At 40.7% G+C, this 24,767-nt stretch overlaps 1 protein-coding gene across 1 annotated transcript; it reads right to left on the minus strand.

Moving 5' to 3' along the window:
• Window positions 1-2,253: 2,253 nt before the first annotated feature.
• LOC126985103 (eukaryotic peptide chain release factor subunit 1) lies at window positions 2,254-24,276 on the minus strand. Its single transcript, XM_050839557.1, has 12 exons — window positions 24,119-24,276; window positions 19,241-19,377; window positions 18,698-18,873; window positions 18,116-18,243; window positions 17,276-17,426; window positions 17,017-17,087; window positions 14,451-14,570; window positions 10,775-10,904; window positions 10,460-10,586; window positions 8,854-8,947; window positions 6,415-6,562; window positions 2,254-6,212 (listed from the first exon to the last, which is right to left on the minus strand). The coding sequence occupies exons 2-12, from the start codon at window positions 19,339-19,341 to the stop codon at window positions 6,127-6,129; spliced, it is 1,332 nt and encodes a 443-aa protein (XP_050695514.1). The 5' UTR covers window positions 19,342-19,377; window positions 24,119-24,276; the 3' UTR covers window positions 2,254-6,126.
• Between the last annotated feature and the right edge of the window lie 491 nt (window positions 24,277-24,767).

The following is a 24,767-nucleotide window of genomic DNA, read 5'->3' on the forward strand; positions in this document are numbered from 1 at the left end:
TAAAGCAACTTGATGAAATGGAAACACCAATTAAATTCCCGTCAATCCAAGCTGCCACATGTTAAGATTTAGCAGCTACATCTAATCGGGTGGACTTTCATACTTGGTTTTCTGCCTCTTTTTAATCTCAAAGTGTCGTTCGCGTTTTATTAGATGGTTGAATTAAAGGCCTTTCAGAGGGGCCTTTTTCAAACTAACATGACGTCATCGTTCTACTCACCAGCTGATTTCCTCCTCGACTCACTCTTCTCGATCCTGCTCAGTCTGCTGTTCTACCTATTATGAGGGTGTGTTTGTGGGGGTGTAGAAATGTGTGTGTGTGTGTGTGTGGATGTGAGTATGGGTGTGTGGATATGTAGGAGTGAGTGTGAGTATGGGTGTGTAGGAACCCATACCCACACCCATTCCTACATATCCACACACCCATACCCACACACACACACACACACATTCCTACACCCCCACAAACACACCCTCATATCCCCTACACACACACATACGTCTTCTGTACGCAACACAAACACAACACACGGTACGGCTATGTGTGCACTAACTCAGACACCATCATGAAAGCAGAAACACTTTACCCCCAGACCAGTACACACACACACACACACACACGTTGTATAATCACACTCTGTACTGCCTGGGGGTTGGGATGGCATGCTCCTCCCTTCTCCTTTGTTGTTTTACTTGCAACAATAAACTATCAATCAATCAATCATTCCCCACGTGGCATTATCGGGTTCACTGCTTTGTATTCGGCACTGGGGCCACATTCTCAAACGTCTCGGCGCCCCAGCACGCATTTGACACTTTTCGTGGGCCTTTTGGGCATTTCAAGGGGTAGTTTAATGGCCCTGGTGGTAATTTGACCCTTCTTTTAGGCTACGATTGTGAAAAAGCACCCATGAAAGCCAGTTTGATCTCCTTTTAGACCTTTGGAAATAGTTGGATGCGAGGTGGAGTGAAAAGAACGCCCCTGCCTCGGATGACTGTCTCGTCAACACTTACCCACACTCACATGCCCTCGCCTCCCTCGCCTGTTGCTACCAAGACACAAAAATCACCACGGACATACAAGTTTTCAGGATCGTTTCTCGCACTCCACAACTACGCACAGCCACCAACCGCGCCGCCTTTCATTACCTTTGTTTTAGGTGACGCTCACACAAATAAGCGTTGTGGGAAAAGAAACTGAAAATCATACTGAGACAAATATGGATTTCCTTCACAGATACGAAATATTTCATAGAGACCAAAGTTGTAGAGGAGGCAATTCTAAACAACAATTGCTTATGGCTTTTTCCGCTGCATTGTATCCTCACTAAGATATGGGTTCGAAAACGGGTCGTGGAACATAACCCCTTTTAATTAATGGGATGATAGGTTTGATAAATGCGAATTCACATAATGCGAGCTTTTTGCTGAACGTAACCCTCCCATATAACGAATACCTGGTGTAGTTGCAAGATATTGATATGTGTAGCCTATTCATTACATGGGTTACCTATGAGCCTGCATGTACGTGTTAACTCAGCAAGCCCAGTTGACATTTACGCCTAACGTGACTAAGCTTTTGTGTTCATCAATTGTACATTAACAGAGCAGTGTGTCATTGTGTGATTTCAATATTAGGCCGTCCTGAAACACGGTACACAACAGTACACACCACCCCAGAGCTCGCAGGGTAGGGTGTGTCTGGGCTTAGTGCTGTGAAGGGTATTAGTGGGAACAGTGGTTTATGTATTTCACAGAAGCCACTGCCACAAGAGGTCTTGGGGCACAAAAAGGCCCGCTAGTACTGTGTCTATAAGAGAAAGTAGAAAAGTGGCCAAAAGAGAGATCAATTTCGAAGAGCACCACCTCACAACACTCCCTTGCCACCTGCTGTGCACAAACATTGCAAGATCAAATCCTTCGCACCACTCTGACACCAGATCAATGCAACACCCATGGTTTTCATAACCCTTTGAGGCTGTAAAGCAGACTCCATGGAATGCAACTCAAGATCACCCTTAATCTTGTAAAAAACTATCTATAGAATTATAGCTACTGAAAGCAGATACAGGGGCTACCTAGACTACTAAGAACTTTTTTTTATAGTGTGAGGTCTTCAAGTATACAGCTGCTTCACAATATACACTTAAGAAAAAAGATGAGATGCTTCTTTGCCCTAAAGATGTGATGTGCTGCTGCTCTGGTCTGAATTATCATCTTTTTCCAATCAAAAGGGGAAAAAAAAGGTTGTAGCTGAATTGTAAACATGTTGATAAAACTATAAAGAAAACAGTAGTACTTGATGTCAAAGGGTCTCACAATTCATCAGAAAGAATTATACTTAAATTAGATAAAGATCTTCCAGTCATACGGTAACGAAACATAACTGAGGTAAAGATTAGAATAAGCATTTATTAGAATGCAACATATGAGCAACCAACTCAACCTCCCCTTATAACAAAATAACTCAACTTTACTAATCAATAATCTATCCACCAATTTTTACAATGAAAACACACTTGGTAGCATATGGTATTAAGTATTTGTAGGATATAATATGCACTTATGAGGAGTATTATGTCTGGTTTCATAGGTAACTCACCTTCCCATTTCAAAATATATATATTTTTATATTTATATAGCATGTATGTATTCATGTAAGTATGAGTTATCAACTGATCACTATATAAAGTCACATCATAACAAAGCATCACAAATCTGTCTTCTTTTGAATGTCTTGGAACCCATGTAGATTTTTGCTTCACACAATTGAACACCAAACTGGTGCAGCACATCATACCTTATTTAAACCAATGAGACAATTTCTCCCATCAAGTGGCCAGGAAGTGGTGGGTCTAAGCACTGGGCAGCCACTCATCATCTCAGTGAGGGCAATCAGAGAAGTAGCAAGAGGAGTCAGCCCTGTAGCAAGGAACTTCTCCTTCCATCACAGTACCACAGCCACACCAACAGCCACCTAGAGTCTCCCCAACTGACACCCGACATCCACATTCAAATGTTCCCTGTTTGCTGAATCAGAGAGGTGGGGCTCGACCTGGTAAGAAAAGATGAGCAAATGGTTTCCAGATTTCATCAGGTCACGCACATGTCCATTCACAAACCACTAAAGTTTTTGCTCAGGTCTTGCCAATGCTTAGCCTTCTACACCAGTCATAACACACATGCACACACAAACACACACACATACCACTGGGATTAGTTAACAGCCCTTACTGACATTTCAAGGTCCCTTTATGCCTTGTACTCCTCTCTCTAAAACCTACTATTCCAAATGTTCTCATTAATATCTTTCGACAGGGTTCCTCAATGAAAGTCATAGTTCAGTACTGGGTTGCAAGACTCTGCTCAATGGTTTGGTGCCTAAATAAATAAGACAAATACCAGGTGGAGAGAGAAGACACAGTACTCAGTGCTGTCAAGAAACTTATAAAAGTTATGAAAGTAATGAGAGAACCAATATGAGTTTTAATTGAATCTATGAAGAAGAATGCCTCAGGAGAAGAGTAACTTTAATCCTCTGATCAGTAACCTCTCTTCATGTAGTGATTGTCAGTATTGCTATGAGGGTCTATGCAAGTGTTGTGTGGTTTACACCTCTGACTTTTTTTGAAGTGATATGAAACCAAGTTCTATTTTCCCTTAAGTGTTTTAATAGCCAATCCATACAGGTGTTAAGAACCCTAGAGAAAAACAATACACTGGCGGCTGTTTGGGTTGGGGGACTTCACTGATTTTCAGATCACTTACACTGTTAAGTCTCTAAGTCAATGAACTTTCACAAAGTGTCAAAATCATCCTACAGAAATAGGTAATGATAAAGCTGATGGGTTAAAGGATTGATGCACAAACCCTACACCAACAATTTTACATAATGTAGTCATGTGAGAATTTTCCTAAACGTGGATGGATAATGCTTTCTCTCTTACTAACAATGAACTGCCTGAGTCAAAGCTGACTCACAGGAATTTAAACTTTAAACATTTATCTTGGTTTTAATTTAGTTTATAAAACTTCTCAGATCTAACTTCAGCTTCATATATTCTGATTGGCTATCAAAGAACAGCTTGTGATAAAATTAATTCAGTAATAACTTAGTAACAATATTTCATCCAATAACCCATATATAGCATTCATTGTGTAGGTTGCCTTAAACTTTTTTCCATTATAAGAAAAAAAATTTAGGCAAGCCTTTAATAAACTAAAAAGATTATAAGCAAGTTCCAGAGTTAAGTTCTTAGCAAAGGCACTGTGGACTTTCTCCCTTAGTGGTGAGGATAAACAGAAATTCTCTCTGCTCGAGTCCACAGTGTGCCCGCTGGTCCTGGCGATGCCCCAACTCAAAACTGTTCCAGGAGGCTTCACTTATATAACGTGCAAACTGAGGTAATGTGCTGACACTGCATTATCGAGACAAGAGCCAATGATGCTTCCTACTCTATCGTTTCCTTGCACAAATACTTACATACCTGTCCATAAGAACAGGAACACAAAAATACCCAATAAGGCACAGATAAGATGCTACAGTTTGGCAAAAATGAACCACACTAGGGGCTTATAGTATATCAAACAGGGCAGGCAACTCTGTGATCCTGAATCAAGCAACAAACACTGTCTACAGATCTGTGCGGTGGCCGCCTTGGACACACCGGACAGTCCCCATCGCCAGCTTGGGCTCACATCTGCTCAACTTGAAATCCATAGCCTGTGTGGCTCTCTTGAGCATAAAAAAAATGTTATGTAGACGTAGGACAGTCCCGCACACCAGCAGGAATTCACAGTACAGTAATTACACAATCAGGAGGGACTTGGCTCGCATTCTCATCTTCAAGAGCCCTAACAACTGCCTTTCTGGTTCCCATTCATCCTCTACACCTTCGAATTGCACAGCTACGCTTTCCTCCGGCCTCGAGTATCAGGGAAATACTTTGCGCTGCAACATGTGACTGACCTCCTCATAGATGACTGACCTCAACCAACTATGAGTAACACCTAACTGAAGCAAACAATGGAACAACAGGGTTCATCACAGTGTCAAAAGAAGAAATATGCTTGGATTATCAGATGTACAAACTCATCACTACGTCTATAGTGTCAAATCGTCAGGTCATGGGGCAGACTTGGTATTTCCATCATTTCAAATGTGGTCTCTTTTCAATATATAAAAAATATTAAATGTGACTGAGGTTGCTTGAGATACATGATAACGCACTTGCTGTTGCTGTCAACGTTTGTTCTGAGGCCAAGGTTCACTACAGCATTTAGAGAAATGGGCTAGTGTGACAGGGGCAGCCGTCACCCCATTACTAGCAACACTCAGCACCTGATTCCCACAGATGCTGAACAGTAAATCTAATATAAAATGCAGGTACTCACGTTTATAACACATTCTCCAGAAAATTTTAAAACTAAATTTCAGATAATTGTAAATATGATACTTTTTTTTTAATTAAAACCTAAATTATTCTCTAAAATTTTGGTAATGCTATAGTTAACCCTGTCTGTGTCCCACAAAAAATTGTCTTTATGATCAGAATAATTTTACTGGAGCACAAAGGGTGACACTGGTTATCGTCAGCCAAACATGTATGTCAAACAACCACGTGGTCTTCATGACCTGCTTGCGAATGTGATTAAGAGCCACCTCTCCTACCCAATACAGGATTAAGGGAGATGTCTTTAGAACAAGCAGAGTTAATCTGACCTCAGACACGGACAAATAAGTTTTTACTGAAGCTTTCACGCTTTCTGTCCTGCCTCCATGACCCTCCCATCCCTGATATCCCTCCCCTCTATCTATATGCAGTCTCCCAAGCACCCACACAATATGCCACCTTGTAAAAATGTTACCCAGGATTAGATGCTGGTAATAATACTCAAAATTTATAATATAGAACAGAAAAAGCCTGATTGTCAGGCAACAATGAAGAACCACACTACTCCAGTGGTTCAGGAGCAATTTGCATCTTGATAAGGAAACACCGGATCTATACAGCACCCAGGAGGCGGCCCCAGCACAGCGTCGGGGGTCCTCGGGCAGGCGGGCAGGCAGGTTCCCAGGTGGTGGTGCTCCTTGACTGCCAGGCGCTGTGTCCAGACAGCAAATATTTACATGTAGTCGTCTAGGTCAATGTCGTTGAACTCGTCCTCTAGGTCTGCTAGTTGCTGTAGATCCACCTTGTAGCGCAAGATGCCTGCAAGAAAATGGAACTTTGTGTTGGCAAAAACTGACTGCATGGATAGGAACAAAACTCCTCCTACAAGCACGCCCTTCAAAGAAACCTAAGGAGCAGAAACATGAAGAGATAAAAGACAAAGATCAGTGTGATCCCTGCTGCAAACTGCATTAATTAATGAGACTACAAATCTTAAAGTTTCCAAGATGTCAGAACATACCTCCAATGCCTCCAAAGCCTCTGACGTACTGGGAACCCTCCTGGGAGCGGTCAGTGATGATTTCCAACGTGGCACCAAAGCTCTTGTAGTTGTTCGCCAGCCACTCTAGTAGAGGCATAGAGTCCACCAGCTCCAGCTCAACTCCAGTCTGAAAAAATATCATTCAGTAAGTCCTGCAGTTTAACAACTCCTTGTTTGCCTAATTTGTTGGAAAAAAGGGTTAATTTTAATTAAAATGTCTTCCCCTCAAATCTAGTGATCCAAATCTCCTTTGTGACAAATTGCAGTCAATCTGCAGTCTCAAACAATATAATAATAATGATTATAATAACTAGTAATAGCAAAAATAAATGACAATAATAATAATAATAATAATAATAATAATAATAATAATAATAATAATAATAATAATAATAATAATAATAATAATAATAATAATAATAATAATAATAATAATAATAATAATAATAATAATAATAACAATGATGATAATGATAATTTTCCTTATTACTACTGCAACTACTATAGCTATTATTAGTAATATTTATAATCCAAGTCAGCTGCCTCAACCCCCATGATATGAATAGTAGAACAAATGTATCATGATAAACTTCCAATAAGTAATAAAACAAACAGAAAATGTAAAATCATCACTTAATCCCTGGCACAAAAGTCACATTTAAACATAACAAGGCACCTATCATCACTCATAACCTGACTCACAAACAAGAAAAAGCCAGTTAAGTGGAGCAGATGAAGATGACTTTGACCTGGTTAGCCTGCCAGGGGACACAAAATTCAAAGGATTTAATCTAGAGGATGAGGCAGCAGTAGCTGCAACAACTTTTTTCAGCAGGTTCACATGGGGGGTGGGGGAGGGGGGGGACAAAAAAAGAAAATGAGGCACTGGTAAGAGGCACGGTTGATTCAAGAGAGAGAGATCTTGCATCACCAACTTCTTGTGTTATTACTCAAGGGTGACAGATTTAATACAGAAGAGAGAAGGCTGGGCGGATGAAGTGTACCTGGATTTAAAAAAGGCATTTGACAAAGTACCGCAGGTGGTGGAGTGGGTGATGGACTGATTAAGTGGCTGGAGGACTTCCTAACTAACACGGAAATGAGGACGATAATCAGGGACAGGGTTTCCAACTGGTGCCCTGTGATGAGCGGAGTCCCGCAAGGTTCGGTGTTGGCACCAATAATGTTTGCTGCTTATATAAATGATATGGTGGACGGAGTGTCCAGCTATGTGAGTTTATTTGCAGACAATGCAAAACTATTGAGACGAGTGAATAATGTGAAGGACTGTGAGACATTGCAAAGGGACCTGGATAAAATATGGGAGTGGAGTGGTACATGGCAGATGGAGTTCAACCTTGGGAAATGTAAAAAAATGGAGTTTGGTAGGAGTGGTAGAAGATGTGAATATGATTATAAGATGGGAAGTGAGATAATATGCAGAGGAGTGGAGGAAAAAGATTTGGGAGTGACTGTCTCAGAGAACATGTCAAAGGACAAACACATCAACAGGATAACGGGACAAACTCTAAATTTGCTGAGGAACGTAAGGACGGCATTTGTGTACTTGGATGAAATGATGAAGAAAATAATAGTCACAATGATAAGGCCAAGGTTGGAGTATGCAGCAATGGTCTGGTCTCCTTACGAAAAGAAAAACATAAGGAAGCTGGAAAGAGTGCAGAGTGGCAACCAAGATGGTACCGGAACTTCGAGATTGGACTTATGAGGAGACTCAATAGCATGGGGCTCACAACCCTGGAGAGAAGAGAAAGAGGAGATCTGATAGCAGTGTACAGAGTGGCGAACGGAGTGGAGCATTTGGACAGAGAGAACCTGTGTGTGTGGAACGAGAGAGAAACAAGAGGACATGGAAAGAAGTTGAGGGCGACCACATGTAGGAGAGATGAGAAAAAATTTAGCTTCCCAAACAGAAGCATTGAGCTATGGAATAGACTGGAGGAGGAGGTGGTTTGTGCAAGAAATTCATGATTTTAAGGAAAAGTTGGATAAGAGTGGATATGGAGATGGGACAGCACAAGCATAGCTCTTTTCCCGTATGTCACAACTAGGTAAATGCATCCCTTCCAATGTACAAGTAAATGTAGGGATGATTTCTGTCCTCTTCAAAGTGTCAACAGGCAAGATTCAGTTACAAAAGATTATCAACTCGACCATGTCATTTTCTTCTCAGCCTCTTCTACTTTGACACTTCTAAGTCACATATTGAACAGTCATGTATTACACATTGAATCAACAGCAGGTAAAGCCTAACATACACACACATCACATCCGTCCTGTCATGCACACTGCTCCTCCCACAACACCACCAACCCTCATCTCTCACACTGCTCCTCTTAAAAAAAAGGACAAAGACAAGAATGACAAGCTGGCACAGGCCACTCTGCTGCAACTCACTGTTTTGTCAGTGAAGTGTGTCTTGTCCTTTTCCTGCTCAGGCGTCAGGTGAAGGATGGTCTCCTCTCCAGACTGGTGGTTCTTGAGCACATATCTGTCAGAGAAGAATCCAGTCAGCAAGGCTTGTGATGTCATCCTTTTATTAATGAAAATGCAAGGCTACTCTTAATTTTCTCCAATTTATTTTGTCATTACAAATACATATTATATACAGGCATACAAGGCATTTGACTTATAAGAAGGCCCCTTAAATTTATGTTGAAAATATGAGCTTTGATGTATATTCACTGCATAAGATGGCTCCCAAAATCTGGAGTCATGGTGAGTTTGCTGACCTAATAGTTTTCTCTCACTCCTCTCACCAACCAATGAAATGATATTATTTCCACCTTGCTAAACATTGCTTTCATCAAAGTTTTACTTCAGTCTGCTTCTTTGGTGTTGTCAAGTCTTTCCTTTCTCACAAGAATATTTACCTTACTGAAATCTGTATGAATTATGTATAGAGGAGAAAGTGAGTCAGGCTCCAGGAACATTACAATCACTTAGTCAGCTGGCACATGAAGAGAAAGGACACCGTGCACAGTACTGGCAGCAGTGACAAAGCACTTGCCATTTTCTTTCTTAACTCTTCAGGCACTCAAAGGTATGCTACTTCCAATCAGTTACTAATTAAAGGTTCTCTATAAAAATATAGCAATGAAACTATCAAATGAGCAATGAAAAGTCTGACATAACTACAACAGTTGGTCAGCTGGTAGTGGTAAACAAAGGCTTTGCTGTGTGGGCGGCAATGACGAAGCATCTGCCATTTTCGTTTTCATTTCACGAATCTTTCATCCTGTCCTCATCGCTGTATCCATGGAAATATTTTTTTTATTTAAATTTGTTATAACATAGAAAATTTGCTATAACATGGAAAATTAGTTGTTCAAATAATCAAAGAGCCTAAAAGTCTAAGGTGAGTGTTTGGCAGTGTTCTCCATCACCCCTCAGGAACCCCTAAACCAGTGTATGTAGGGATTAGGATTTCATATCTGGCACATAAAACAACCTCTAAACTCAGGCTTATGATCTGGAAGTTCAAGGGTCACTTGCAGTCAGACGTGCTGTCAAATAATTTCAAGTGAAAATAGTATTCTCACAAGGAATATTTACCAATTTTCTGAATGACAATGACCTTTAAACGTTCAGTGAATAAATATATAATTTGAAATTCCATCTGTTCAATGAAGCAACACTCTAATGTCATGAACAGACCTTAACCTGGTAGCAGCAACGGGCCAAATTTGTGGCTTTACCGTGTAGCAGTGACGGGCCAAATTTGTGGCTTTACCATGTAGCAGCGACGGGCCAAATATGTGCCATGATATAAACCCCCAAAAATAGATGATGCATAAACCGCTCACAAATGCGTTGATATATATAATGAAATGGTTTGTGTGAGTGATGATTTTTTCTCACTATTCTCGCTTAGAGGGGCCTTTAAGAAACATGATCCCTGCAGGTACCAGGTTAATCTTCAAAGAGATCTCTAAAGGGGCACACAGACTACACAATGAGAAAAAAAGAATCACGCCAAGAAGTACAGGTTGTGTAAACTCACCTGACAAGATCAAGATTCTCCCAACAGATGAGGATCTCCACGGCTCCACACTCCAAGGCCTTGAGAGTGTCCACTACGCCGAAGCAGTACTTCCCCGTATCTTGGCTGATCTCTTCGAAGTACTTGGCTGCAACAATCATCACAACATTCATCACCAAAAGTCCCAAGGAAACCACAAGAAATTATTTAGATTAGAGGTTATTAAACACACAACAAACTAAAGGCAACAATGTAAACAGTATTCAGATTTCCACTGTGTATCTGTAAGGAGCAAGCAACAATTCATGCATCACAAACACAAAGTTAGATACTAACCGATAAGTTTCTTCTCCTGGATGAATTTGACATTGGCTAGGGACTCCGCCGCTAGCTCAATGGCCTGATTGAAGCCATTCTCGCCACCATAAGACACATCAACTAGCTTTATCACTTTACCTTGTAATCTCTGAAAAGGTTTAAGTTGTTTTTAGAAAAGAATATAAAAGATGAATACCATTATCTACTTGTTTCTCTGAACTGACAGGGGTACAGGATAAAGAGTCCAGTCATAATAATAAGAAAAAAAGATGTAGCCAAACTAGCAATAGAAAATACTTATATTAAAATAAAATAAAAATATAAAATTTTGCATTGTGAAAATTTGAAAATTGTTCTTTATGATTAACCCTAGATTACCAGCGTTGTCCAGAATCCCGGCATGGGGGGTTAATTAGCGTCACAGAAGGATATCCGTTAGACCTACGGTGCTCTTCAGCCATGACATCTCAGTTCCCATTCTGCCCTTGGTGTGTGAGGTACGTTCGTGTTTTTCCCGTACTTAATTCCTGAACTATTCCCAACTGTCCGGAATTGCAGCCAACAATAGTAATTATGACATATCAAGTATAATGCAGGCACAACGGCTTCCGAGGCTGGAACATTTCTGGGGACGTGTGAACTCCATGTGTGGCACAACTCAACACAATCAGCCAACACTGCCTGGCAGTGGTACCTTCATTAGGGAAATATAGCATTTTTTTTTTAATTTCACACATTTTTTTATTTCTTTTTTTTTTGTAATGTTGTATTAGAGTAATATGTTTAAGTTCATAGGTCTTAGAATTAAGAATGTATTGTAGTTAAAGTAAAGATTTAGTAATTAAACTTTGTACCATTCCTAAATGTGTTTTTATGCCGGCAAAGTTTGTCCGGAATTCTGGACATCGCTGGTTACCACGTTACTCCAGCAACGCTGGTAATCTAGGGTAAAGGAAATATACATTACTATTACATTAGCTTATGTGACAAACCAACCTGCATAGTCATCCAAAACACCTGCCATGTTGAATTATGCATAATCCTGACTTAGAAAGGGTTCGACAGTGATAATCAATGCAGGGAAACTAGAAAAAGACTTGAAAATAACATGGCAGCTGGAATGCAGCATATGCTTCCCAACCCGTACACCTCTTTCCTAGGCACAATGCTGCCAAGTGGCCAGGAGTGCCTGACTCCATGTGACTATGACCCCTAAAAGTTCGTACACACTACAGTATCCCCCGAGTTTCCACTATCCGATTTTCACGATCCTCGAGTTTCACACTCAATCCTAAATTCTTACCATCCTGACTTTTGCGCATAATCGCCCCGAGTTTCGCACTGCTTTGACATGTAACATGATGTACAGGTCACGTCTACCTACCATCAGCATCACGTGCGATTCCTTTGGGTAGGTGGCGTCACACTGGCTGTTTTCCTTCAACCTTTGGGGCTACTGGCAACCGTGGTTGCCCGTGTGTCCAACTGGGAGCAAGTTGTTGGTTGTTCGTACGAATGGAAAACAGTTGGGGGTACGAGCAACTGCATGGCTGTATGTAAACAAACAGACGATGGCAGTGGCTGAGGAGTGAGGAGCAGTGGAAAATGGCCAACCAGGAAACTCATAAAGTGGACTGGCAGAGCTGCTTTGTTTACTATTTAATAAATACAGGGCGACTGCTTTGTTTACGTTGTGAATACGGACAACCGACATTGGCCGTGTGTGATGCACACCCAGAAAAGTTGGAGTTGCCGATCGCCCCTATCGCCAACGCAGTTGGAGGAGAGAGGCCCAGTGTGACACCAACAGCTTAAAGGCGCTGTCACACAAGCTAGTTTCTTGGGAATTTTCCACCGAAATTATCTCTCGACAATTTTCAGCCTCAAATTTATCCTCAAGTTTCGTCACACAAAGGACTGTTGCATTCTGGGATATATCAGCTGAAAAGCAAAATAAACAATGGATCCAGACATTGCAGAGTTTGCTTTGTGGTGTTTGCTGGGAGAAAAAAAAAGTTGGTTCGTGAGTGGTTATCTTGGAGACAAAGGGAGTGTGTGTTACAGTTTGCTACCAAATGCTACGAGAACTTAGCAGTGAGGACCCATACATGATGAGGCAGTGGCTAAGCTTGGACAAGACTCAAGTCCAAGACCTGCTCAACCTGAAAACTCCAAGCTTATCTAGCTTCATGGAACTCATTGTGATACTGGAATAAGCACGCGGATAGCTACTGAACCGATCAGCTAATACGCTCTTTTTTTTCTTGTGACCACAACTTACTGACCTCACCTCACAAGTAAAATAACCGACATGCTGGTGACTGAGTTTCTGACTAGAATTTCGATGAGTTTCCCGTGAAATGCAGCCTACTTTGATTCTCTGTACAAAATTCCCGAGAAACTAGTGGTTGGGTGACCGTGTTCACACGTGCCGGGACGAGATTCACAGAGATGCATGCTGATGGCCCGCGGTAAAGCTACGAACTACTGATTTAATATCAATGTTACTTCAGATTCACAAAGCTTTCGTTTCGTCATAGTTAGATGCCGCTGAGTGGATGAGCGCCATCAATGACATCATCGGACTCGGCGAATCACAAGCGTGTTTTCAGAACTGTCAGCCAATCGTCAGGCAGCCAGCCGCCTTCAGCTGCGGCTTCAAAACGACCTGTTCTCTCTTCACATTTTCTTCCTTTTAACACAGTACATATTTTGAGATAACAAGGGAGGAAAGTGGGAAAAAAAAGTCAGCTTCTCCACGGGCCGGAACAAATAAGCGCTTTTTCAGTGTTTTCAATACCCCGAGTTTCGCGATCCACGAGTTTAACGCTATACCTGCGGAACGAAGCAAGCACGAAACTCGGGAGGGTACTGTACAGTGAAACCAGATTGGGAAGATCATTTTAGCATTGACTCCTGTAGGTCCTTTCCTCCCTACTGCTTTGCCACACAGTCCCACAATAATTTCTTCCTTGCCTATGTTACCTATGAGAGGAAAATATAGGTGTTAGGACTGTGTGGCAGAGTGGCGGGGAGGAAAGGACCCACAAGAGCCAATGCAAAAATGATCTTGCCACTTTGGTTTCACTATAGAGATGACAATGCAGGGGTGCTCATCAAGCTGCCACAACCCGTGATTACTGTGCAGAGTGTGCACACTGTATTTCCTCAGCTGATCACAGCAGAAGAACTTGCAGATGACTAGATGCCAACAGTCACTAATTTAGGTAATGATACTTTTAAAGAGACATGAATCACAGTGCAAAGCATGGGATGCCTGCTCCATCACATGCTAACAAACACTAAGCATCACAGCGCCAAGCAATTAAAATTTGTAGTGCTGGTAGATTCAACACTATGTAACATATGAAGGAATAACTGCACTATTTAGCGCATGGAACTCGCTGATATGACTGAATAGAGGTTAGAAAACCCACCCTATAACAAAATAGCATCAGATGTACCATTTCCATAGTATTAGTTTTCTTGCATAGAGAAAACAGTACAAATAGATTGGACACAAACTCAAACTCACATAGATCAAACATGCATACAATGCTAACCAGGTCCATATCCCAGAGTTTTATTAATTCATATGTACCTGTGAGGAGTAACCTGCACTATAAAAAATGAAACTGAGTAAAATGAACTATTAAAACTATAAGATAATGAAAAGCAGCCATGATCAACTTACTGGGTCAAACATGTCTGACTGGGAGAGCTCAGTCTTGAAGTCAGCTGAACCTGCTAGGACTAAACCAGCAATGTTGGGCTTGTCGTTGGAGATGAAAAGTTGCACTGCTGTCTCTGCAACCTAGAAACAAAAATATGAACAATCTTAATTTGAGCATCTTGTGTGTGTATATGCTGTACAAAAAATAGTATCTTCTCATACATGGCCTTCCACCAAAAGTCCTAACTTTTCTTTGACGAAAAAAAATTCTCCTACTTCTTTTTAACCTTGGAGGCCTTAATATGTTGATATTTTTAAATAAACATTGAGGAAGCCAATCTCTTTTGCCATATACTTTGACTACAAAGGTGCTCTCATGACAGTTTAACCCGGTAGCAGCGACGGGCCTAATTCGTGGCTTAACCGTGTAGCAGCGACGGACCAAATTTGTGCCACGAGTTTAACCCCCCAAAATAGATGATACATAAACTGATCACAAATGCTTTTATATATATTATGAAATGGTTTGTGTGAGGGGTGATTTTTTCTCATTTTTCTCGCTTAGAGGGACCATTAAGAAACATGATCCCCGCAGCTACCGGGTTAATTCATTTGAATCCTATCCTAATCATAATACCCCAGTCATGAGAACAGATAGAGAAGCCTTGAAAAGCAAAACACATTTAGCCAAAGGATGAATGATGTGGATCAACAGCAGGATGGGCCATACCACGCTACCTACAAACACTATGAACTAATGTTACCCAGGAAGCTGACACTTTATGACCACATCATCAACACTAGTATTGCACTGCATCTCTAAGCCCCTGGAAATGTAAAGCGTACCGAGTAGCTGACCCAGAAAAAAATATATATTCTTACATTATGGGTTAATACTTCTTACTCTTCATCAGCTCTCCTGTATGTCATATTCCATGTTTATACTCCCCATGTCAAGGCACCTTCTAAGTCTTCCTTGCCTACTTCCTCAAACTGAATGCTTCAAAATACATTCTTAACAGCCTGTGGTTTCAATTTCCTCTAGCCATTCCCAATCCTTACTTGCCACATGATTTCAATACATAAAACCCCCTTCTGCACCCCTATGTATCATATGCACCCCTAATGGTTTGACAATGTTCCTTGTCACTGCTCAGACAATTGATCTTTCCTGTCCTTGCCAGACATTCGTATCACCATAACAAGGGTTGAGGGAAAAATACATTGCTACCACTTCAGCTTTCATAGGTAAGGATATATTTCCAGCAAAACTTGTCCTATGTACAGCTCTGTTCTCTACTGTAACAGAATATTTACTTCTCTTTCTTCTTCATACACTTTCACTTACAGGGCTTCCTCAGTAATCTTATTTAACTTTTCAGTTTTTTGCTTTCAACAATAGCATAACTTTTCCTAAACTGATGCCTATTCTCACACCTACTCATATTCTACATGCATTCATGTGCAAGGTTCTCTTATTTGGATAAAGGGACAACACAAATTAATCCTTAAGAAGTTTCAATCACTTCTCTTGACAGTTCCTCTCTACAACCCTCTTCAGTCTTCTAATCTTCACATTCCTTGCCTCTCCACCTAAGCCAGCCAGTATTCCCTTACTTAGCTTCACAACAATGAACAAGGTGCAAAATGATTATCCTCCACACAACATAAAATGTAATACTTACCTTCCTTGGTATTTTTTTTTCATCCTATGAACACTTTGCTGCTACTTTTACCAGATGCTTGCTCAACTAGCTGCTTATTAACATAAATCTGATCTACATACCTCTTGCTATTTCTGAATCTCAGTTGATCATTGCACACCATTATATTAATAGTAATGATGTACTTCTCACCTTTTATGAACCTCCCACAAATTTGTGTGAGCTCCATCCATAAGTCATGATCCTATCATCAAGTTACAAAGCTTATGACAGCACTTTTTTCAATACTATGTATCCCTAAAGCTGAAAAATCAGTCACACACACACACACACACACACACACACTTACATGACCACCTCTATTTGCTGAGGCAACTGATAATACTGAATGCCTCTCCCTATGACCATCCTCCGCGAGCTCACATATGCTTCACCTGCCTGGTCGCCTAGTCTCAGCTACTACTCATAGGGAACAGCTTAAGCTCAAAAGGGCCTTCGGGACCATTCTTGGCACCTACGCACCCTACAGAGAGACACACGACACACTGGGTCTTCCTACCCTCTGTGACCACTACCAAATGACACGACTAATTTGGAAGAGGCCTTCTCACACGCCACTGGCTTCCTTCCCCATCCCAGCCCTTCCACCACAGAGAAAAGAGATACTTTCAAGACTTTCAGAGAAGGGATGGAGAGACACACAAATGTTCCATTCCCACCATTGTAAATCTCACAAACATCTCGACTCCACACCTGAGCTTAGTAATTTTTTTCACATAGCAATATCTTCTATTTCCTTGTGTATTTGCATTGTATATTTTCACCCACATGGCTGACTTTTCTCTACATAAACTGTTTTATATTATCAGCACACACGCACACAAATCCAATGGGGAGGGATAACTAGCAGAGCCAACACTCACCTTTCTGACATAGTTGTGACGTTTCTCCATGCGCAAACGAGCAAATCGAAGGGCAGACTGACCACCACGGCCTGTGGGTATATCAAGTAAATCAGCTGTTGCACGTCAAATACATTGCTTCTTCAACACTAAGCAATGACTCAAGATACAAGATCATCAAAATATAATTTTCCTATATAACAAGAACATGGCTGAGAAAAATTAAAGTCAATAAAGCATGAGCCTTGTTGAGAATCAAGGTTTTTTGCTATCTACTGACCGTGTTTCTTGGGCAAGTCAACATTGAACTTGTGTAGAACCTCTCGCGTGTTACCCTGGAGGGTGCCAAAGAGCGCGCCGTTACCGTCCATCACAATGAAGCCGAATTTGTTGTCATCCGCCAAGAGCGCCGAAAGTGCCTCTGTATGGAACTGTGGATGAAAAAAACTCTTAACTTCCACACTGTTATTCACCTCACATGCATTATTCATGTATTTGAGGTGTATTTTGTAAACTATGTAATTATTCATTTCCATGTTTGTTTCCATAACTACCAGTTTCATACCTGAATTAGTTATACAGATTGAGCAAATAAGAAAAAAATCTGTCACCTTAATATCAAGAGTGAAAAATTTGCTGCTTTATCACGATATATCTGCTAAGACATAATATTTATTGCCTAAAATTATTATTTTATATATATATATATATATATATATATATATATATATATATATATATATATATATATATATATATATATATATATATATATATATATATATATATATATATATATATATATATATATATATATATATATATATATATTGGTGCTGCCTATGGTGCTGGTAGGTTCTCATGACCCAGGTGGTGCAGGTGAATTTTATTTATGGTGGCTGCCAAGATGTATTACTCTTGCCTGGCCCATGCTGCCCCCCAGCGCTCCACTTGAATGAAGTCATTTTAGTTAGGGTTGATCAAAGATCTGGGCAGCATGTGGGTAATTTTCTGCCACTCAGTGAAGGTTGAAAATTGTCAGTGTCCTTCGGTGGGACTTGAACCTAGGTCCTCGGGCTCACTATGGTGCACGCTGACCACTCAGATTGGCGGAACAAACCTTATTGTCACATAAGTAGAGTGATGTGTTGATTGGCTTGAAGGGTTCGAAGTCGATGTTGACTTTCTTCTCCTTGCCTTCCTCTGTGACGATGGTGCCGCAGTAGATCACCAAGCCATTGGGCGGAACTGAAACACAATGAAAAAGTCGTGAGCCAAGCACCTGGTATCATCTGATTAATATGATGTGTACAAAGGTCACCCATCGTTCCTAAGTGTTGGAGGACAACCTCTCAAATAATTAAATTAATGACAGACCCATTTCATCCTAAGTTATGTGATTCCAACAATGCCCCCAAGTCCATTTCCACTAAGAAAACTCCACTAAGCACCACAATCATCAAAGTCGCTCTTCTGATGTTTGCCAATAAATGATGTAGTTTTCTGGTGCATAAGGTAACCCTTAAACCTAAAAGAAATTAGGCCAAAATTATGGTGGCCACTCTCCTATGGATTTTACCCAGATAATAATATATTGATATCATTGCTGCTCGGCACAATATTTATAATGTGCCAGTAAGTACAGATGTAAAATAATATGAGATTTAAGTATGGTAGGCTCCATATAACCTCCTCTGCCCACCTTTTGTGTAGAGTTTAAGTCTCTGCTGTACAGAAGTGATGGCTGACAACACAGACAGTCTGTTGACTCGGGACTTGATGTTGGACGCCGTGCCGAACTCATCTGCCAACATCTTGCTGACTCTGGCGATCTGGTCTTTTGGAGGGATGATGAGGGAGATCATGGACGTGCCATTCCTGGGGACAAAACACACATTAAACACCTTACAACTCAAGAAAAGAAATCTTGCTGAAATGTGAGTCTGAATTTATAGTTTGTCATGTCACATTTTTCCTAATTGTTGAAAAATATCCTCCAGTATTAGTAACACTCAAGCAACGAATACTTTCTGGAAGGCTTGACAGCCTCACCCAACAATCATTATGAATTTCACAAAATCATCAGATATCTACGTGTATATTCAAGGTTACTGATTTTTTTTTTAATTAGTTATATTTCTTTAATATTAGGGTGAAATCTAATGAAAAAAAATACTTTGAATAGCAACAAAACCTATGATCAAAATTGTATATCAAAATAAACATAACTACATAAGTGGCTCACCCTCTAGCCATCTCCAGGCTCTTGATTAGCTTTTTGATTTTCCAGATCTCTACATTGCGGTCGGCACTTGACTCGTCCGCACTGTACCCCTGCGATGCCATGACGCTGACCTTGCACAGCCCTCCCGGCACTCAGCTCTGAAAGGGAGAGACAATCATTACAACACATCCAGAGAACTGTGATGGTCTGGACCATACAAACTTTAGATATCAAATACTTATTAAAAAAAATAATAATCTTCCTATATTAGAAGCAACAATGGGTTCAGTAGGGTGCTGGTGATGTAGATGACTGTTAAGGTGAGCATCTGGGTAGGAACGGTGTTGTCATATCTCTGGTAAATATGCATGAATCACTCTGATTTTTATGTTATGAAGTATTGACAACATGTATATCAATTTTAGACATTCAGCCCCATTCTAGCCCCCAGCCCCCAACAGCCCTTCTGAAACTTACGAGTGTTATTCTGGCGTTAGTATTGGCCCCACAAACCTCATTTTTTATATTGCATATTATGATATGAATTGTTTCTCCATTGTTAATTTTTTATTTTAGCCTTTGTTTTTTGTTTTTTCTTTTTTTTTGACCAAGAAAATATTAAAAATGACACCTCACATATATAAAAAAATAAAAAAACAGCAACGGACATCGGATGAAAAAACATTCCTCTGCCTTTTAGTTTTTGTTGCATTTAAATCAAGCTAAAACTGGCTCCAAAATGGATTTTAGAAGGGGAATAACTTATATTTTGAGATACGAGCCGATAAAGTTTATCGATCGATCTCACACCTGTTATAACACACTAGAAAGTGTTTTCAGATATATTATGTGTTTTTTATGATTATCTACAATCTGATAATACAATCAGATGTATTTCTTGAGTTAGAAGCCACCAGGTACATAGTCTGCTGATGTTTCCTCTTTCTTCTTTGTTTTTAGCTTTTGCTGGGCTTGGCTGCGCCTCCCCTTCTTTCTTGATCTTGTGCGAGTGAAAGGCAGGTCGCGAGAGACGCAGCGTCCGTCCCCTTTCAGTGCTACACAGGCACTGATTTCATTGCGTGTACCCTTCCCAGCCATTAGCCTGCGCTCTCACACTCACCCAGGTTTGCCAGACTTTCCTAGAAATCAGTAACTTTGCTGTTTTTTCTTATATAAACGTTTTAGTATGACTTTCTACAAATAACAAAGCATCTGTCGAGTGGGTGGAGGGGGGGGGGGGGACCACTTATAACTAAGGAACCATAAGGAATTTTACCTAAAACCTTCAGAAACATACTCACAAAGGGTTTGCCATGACCCACGAGCAATTTCAGATTTTCTTTTTCTTTTTGGCCTGCTACCCGGACGCTCACCTTAATATGACCGATCCCACAACTACCACCACTACTATACCCTTTACAATATGCTGGTAGCTATTCATGAAGATGGATATAATTATTTTTTCTCTAGCCACAACTTTACCAAATAAGCCAATAAATACATACATCTATAATTATGTAATGTGAAGTCAACAACCCTTGTCAAACTGCTACTATACACAATATGACTAAGCACCTGGGAAAAGAAGTAATCTACTTCTCAATCTTATCACCTGCCATCCTCATCCTCTCTTCCCCCAAAGCCCAACAGATGACAGCTTCAAGGACACACCCAACAATGCAACCCCTTCAATTCTTCCTGCCGCTGCTCCGTCAAGACAAACACCACAGTAACACACCAATGTTGGACTGAAGACAGCAAGAATCCACTTCATTTTAAGATTAAGTACAATGGGAGGTTTGAGCCTCAAGAAAGAATGCATGTGTATAATAAGCAAAATATCAGCATAAAAAGTTATACATTTAAATTTTACCACGATCCACAACCCCAAAACTTCAACCCTACATAAACATCAGTAAAAGATATCAAGACAAAAGAGATGATGTTACAGTGTTTACCTGAATACTGACCATAGCCACCACTGTGAACACCCCCCTCTTGTCTCCCACCCTCTCAAAGGTCTTGGGTCAAATAGTGGCTTACGAGTTAATGTATAAAAAAAAAAATCTTGCATTCACACTTACAATAGACTTACTCGTATTACTTAACCATTTACACTGACTTTTGATTCTTCCCACCACTATTGCTGATACTAATAATTTTAATGCTCTATTATTTTCCTTCCTTCAGTAAGACCACTAACACAATATTTGTTAATTATATACATGACCACTATTCTGCAGCTAAGGCCTGTATTCTCATTAGCTTTCTGCTCTCACAACAAATATTTTCAAAGGTCACAAAGGAGATTAGCTGGATCATCAATTAGTGTTTTCACATTCATGGTACAGAAGACTTATCAAACTATCAGTAGGCTCATAAACTACCGCTGGAAATACTCACAACCTCTAACAAAAAGCCTTGCTAAATATGGATGTGTAAACTCCCAATCTTTGAGAACATGGGTCTAATCTGCATCCTTTCATCCTTCAAACTCTAAACAACTACTCCACAATGCCCATTTATGCTCATTTTTATATTTTTGATCCTTGTCCTTCCTCACTCATGCCACACATGCTGAACATCCATATATCAGGACTAGCACAAGAATCTCTTCATTCATGTACATCCCTTAAAGCAGTTCAAGGGTTTGGTGGAGCATTTCTACTTGTTGCACATCATCCAGTGGGTGAACTTTCTAAATGACCCATTGCTGAATGAAACTGTTACATGTCACTTTCTGGGCTATATTATTCATTTACAGCAGAGGAAGCAGCTCAAGGGTAAATAACAAAAATCAAAAGAGGCCACTAGTCACTCCTCAAAGAAAAAATAAACAAAGAGATGAAAAAGAGCTCAAATTTAATTCTGTTGCTTCCTCCCCTCCTCCTCCCTAACTCCCCATTCACAACCTTCTGATTCTTGACCATTTACTTCACTAGTGGTTTGACTTCTCTTTCTTCCTCTCTCCTATAGCCACTGGCCTTGACATCAACAAGCAAGCATCAGAGAGCAGTGAAAGTGTTCTGCTGGTCAAGAGGTCTAGGGTGGGTGCAATTGTAGAGCAAAGAGCTGAATGAGAATATTTGAGGCATTCGGCAGAAATGGGGCATAAGGGACAAAGACATTTTCTTCTAGTTTGAACTGGGAAAGGCAGCCTAAACATCCCAGGAAGAACAAGAAACGAGTTGCAACGGAGAAGTGACTTTGTATTTGGTGCACCGAGGGTCACTTTCCCTTGCACCTTGTATTTCATGTGATGTGTAGCCTGCCTTTCTCAGTGCAAACTAGAAAAGAAAAAGGTCCTGCCCCTTACACCCTTCTCCTCCAGACGCCTTAGATGAGATCATGACCCAGCTAGCTTTGCCAGCCTGCAGACCTGTTGAGGTATGCCATGAGACCTTGCCTATGGCTATGCTATGAGATCCTTTAGATACAAACAAAGGTTACTATATCATACACTAGTGCCTCGACCTTAAATATTTTCATAGCCACCTTCCAAGTCCCTTTCTTGGCTTACAGCTGAATGAACTGGCAATCAATATTCATCTCCTTATATTCCACACTGTTTTATATATAGACCTATTCACTAACTGATGACTGACTGAAGTATTCATACAGATGTAGCATACCAGCTCAGGCCACTCCTTCCTCTCAGCCACTTATTCATTTCTCCAAATACTTTATATTTAAGACGCACTCAATTATCTTCCTGAACTAACTCCGATTACATGAAGAAAACATATATACTCATAATCATACACATGTAGCATACCAGCCCAGACTACTCCTTCCTTCCAGCCATTCATTCATTCGTCTACATCCTTTATAATTGACACACTCGGTTATCTTCTTGAACTAACTCCAATTTAATATAGAAAACATAATCACTCCTGTGTTCTTTTTAATACACAGGCTGATGTTTTTCTGGCCTTTACTTGTGTTTTATTTAAAAATACCTGTCCCATTTCTCAGGTGAGCACTAGAATGAGACAGGTCTTAGCTACACAAAGGCTCATTACTGTGGGGGCCTTAATTACAAGCACAGGTATTGGCTATGTTATTTCCTGAGTTAGGAGACAATTATTAGCACATTCCCTGCTTCTATATTCCTTTCCCTCCTCCTACAGCAAGAACATAAGGCAAAGATGGTGGTGGGTGGTGCCAGCCTGTCTGCTAGCCTTTCTACTACCCTTCCTCACTCAGCAGGGACGAGAAACAACAAAACTAACCCTGAGGCAGCCACAGCACCCCCGGGGGACAGCTACACACCCCCAGGGGCTACACGGTCACACGGAACACGGGCAAAAGGGAGGGGGATCAAAATTCACGGGGGCTTCAGAATAATTTACCTTCCTCACTCGCCAGGGGAGGGGGGGGAGGGGGAAGGGTGCAAACTGACAGAACTAACCCTGAGGCAGCCACAGCACCCCCGGGGGACAGCTACACACACCCTGGGGCTACACGGTGGCACGGGGCAATGGGACACGGGGGGGGCAGGATTCACAGGGGATTCAGAATAGTTTACCTTCCCAGCCACCACGAGGGGTAAACGAGGAGCGCTACACGGGAAATAAGGAAAAATATTAAAGGAAAAGGAAAAGGGAATAAAGAAGGAAATAGGAAAAATCAAATATACAAAGAAATTGCTAGAAACTTTATCCACATACGAGGCAGACGGAAGAAAAGGAAACACGAAGGAAATCAAGAAGAAAGAGGGAAGGAAAATGGAGAGAACGGAAAGGAGATAAAGACACGTAATATGACCGCCAAAAAGAGAAAACCCCGAGTACGGACGAGGAAGACCGGCATATTTCCTTCCCTTCCCGCCCTTCATCCTTCACCCACAGACCTGATATTCACGTTACTTTGAGATGGAGGTGTGTTCTCTCGACTCACCTCGTTTGAAGACTCTCCGGCGGGGCTAAGGTTAAAAATAAAGGGAAACTCTCGAAGGGATGAACGTGACAGCAGCACACACGGGCCAGCATGGAGGGAACAATGGAGCAGCACCTTGCGCCTCTCCTCTCTCCCTCCCCACCACCTCCATTGCACTCTAAATGGCGTAATATTGGTGTTATTTGCCCCTACCAGCTAAATGTTAATAGTGCCAGTAACTGATAACTCGCTTTTCATGTCCATAGTTGCGATTTCTTTGTATCTGTCTATTATTTTATTTTCCCTTATTTCCATCTTATTTTCTTGATGTTTCGATCTTTCCTTCTTATTTCCTATTTTTTTCTTTCTCCTTTCTTTTTTTCTTCCCGTTTCCTTCTTCTCTTTTCTAAATTATCAAGTTGCCATTTCGATCTTTGTATTTATTTATTTTTTCTTCTTTCCCTCTTATTTCTTTTTTTCTTTCCTTCTCCATTTCCTTACCTTTTTTTCTTTATTTCCTTTTTATTTCATTTCCTTTTCATTTCATTTACTACCTACACGTCTACCTCCATGTCAGCGCCCTCCTCTCATGCACTCATATGTGGTGTAATATTGGTATTTATTTGCCGAAGAAACGCGGGTGTTGATATTCTACCTACCGTAAATAATA

Source organism: Eriocheir sinensis, chromosome 58, assembly GCF_024679095.1.
Source record: "Eriocheir sinensis breed Jianghai 21 chromosome 58, ASM2467909v1, whole genome shotgun sequence".
NCBI lineage: Eukaryota > Metazoa > Arthropoda > Malacostraca > Decapoda > Varunidae > Eriocheir > Eriocheir sinensis.

Coding starts and splice junctions, on each gene's coding strand:
- LOC126985103 (XM_050839557.1), bottom strand. CDS start 19,341: ATGGCATCGCAGGGGTACAGTGCGGACGAGTCAAGTGCCGACCGCAAT. Junction 18,874..19,240: donor AGCCTGGAGATGGCTAGAGG/GTGAGCCACTTA, acceptor TTTTGTCCCCAG/GAATGGCACGTCCATGATCT. Junction 6,563..8,853: donor CACACTTCACTGACAAAACA/GTGAGTTGCAGC, acceptor ATATTTTTTCAG/ACTGGAGTTGAGCTGGAGCT.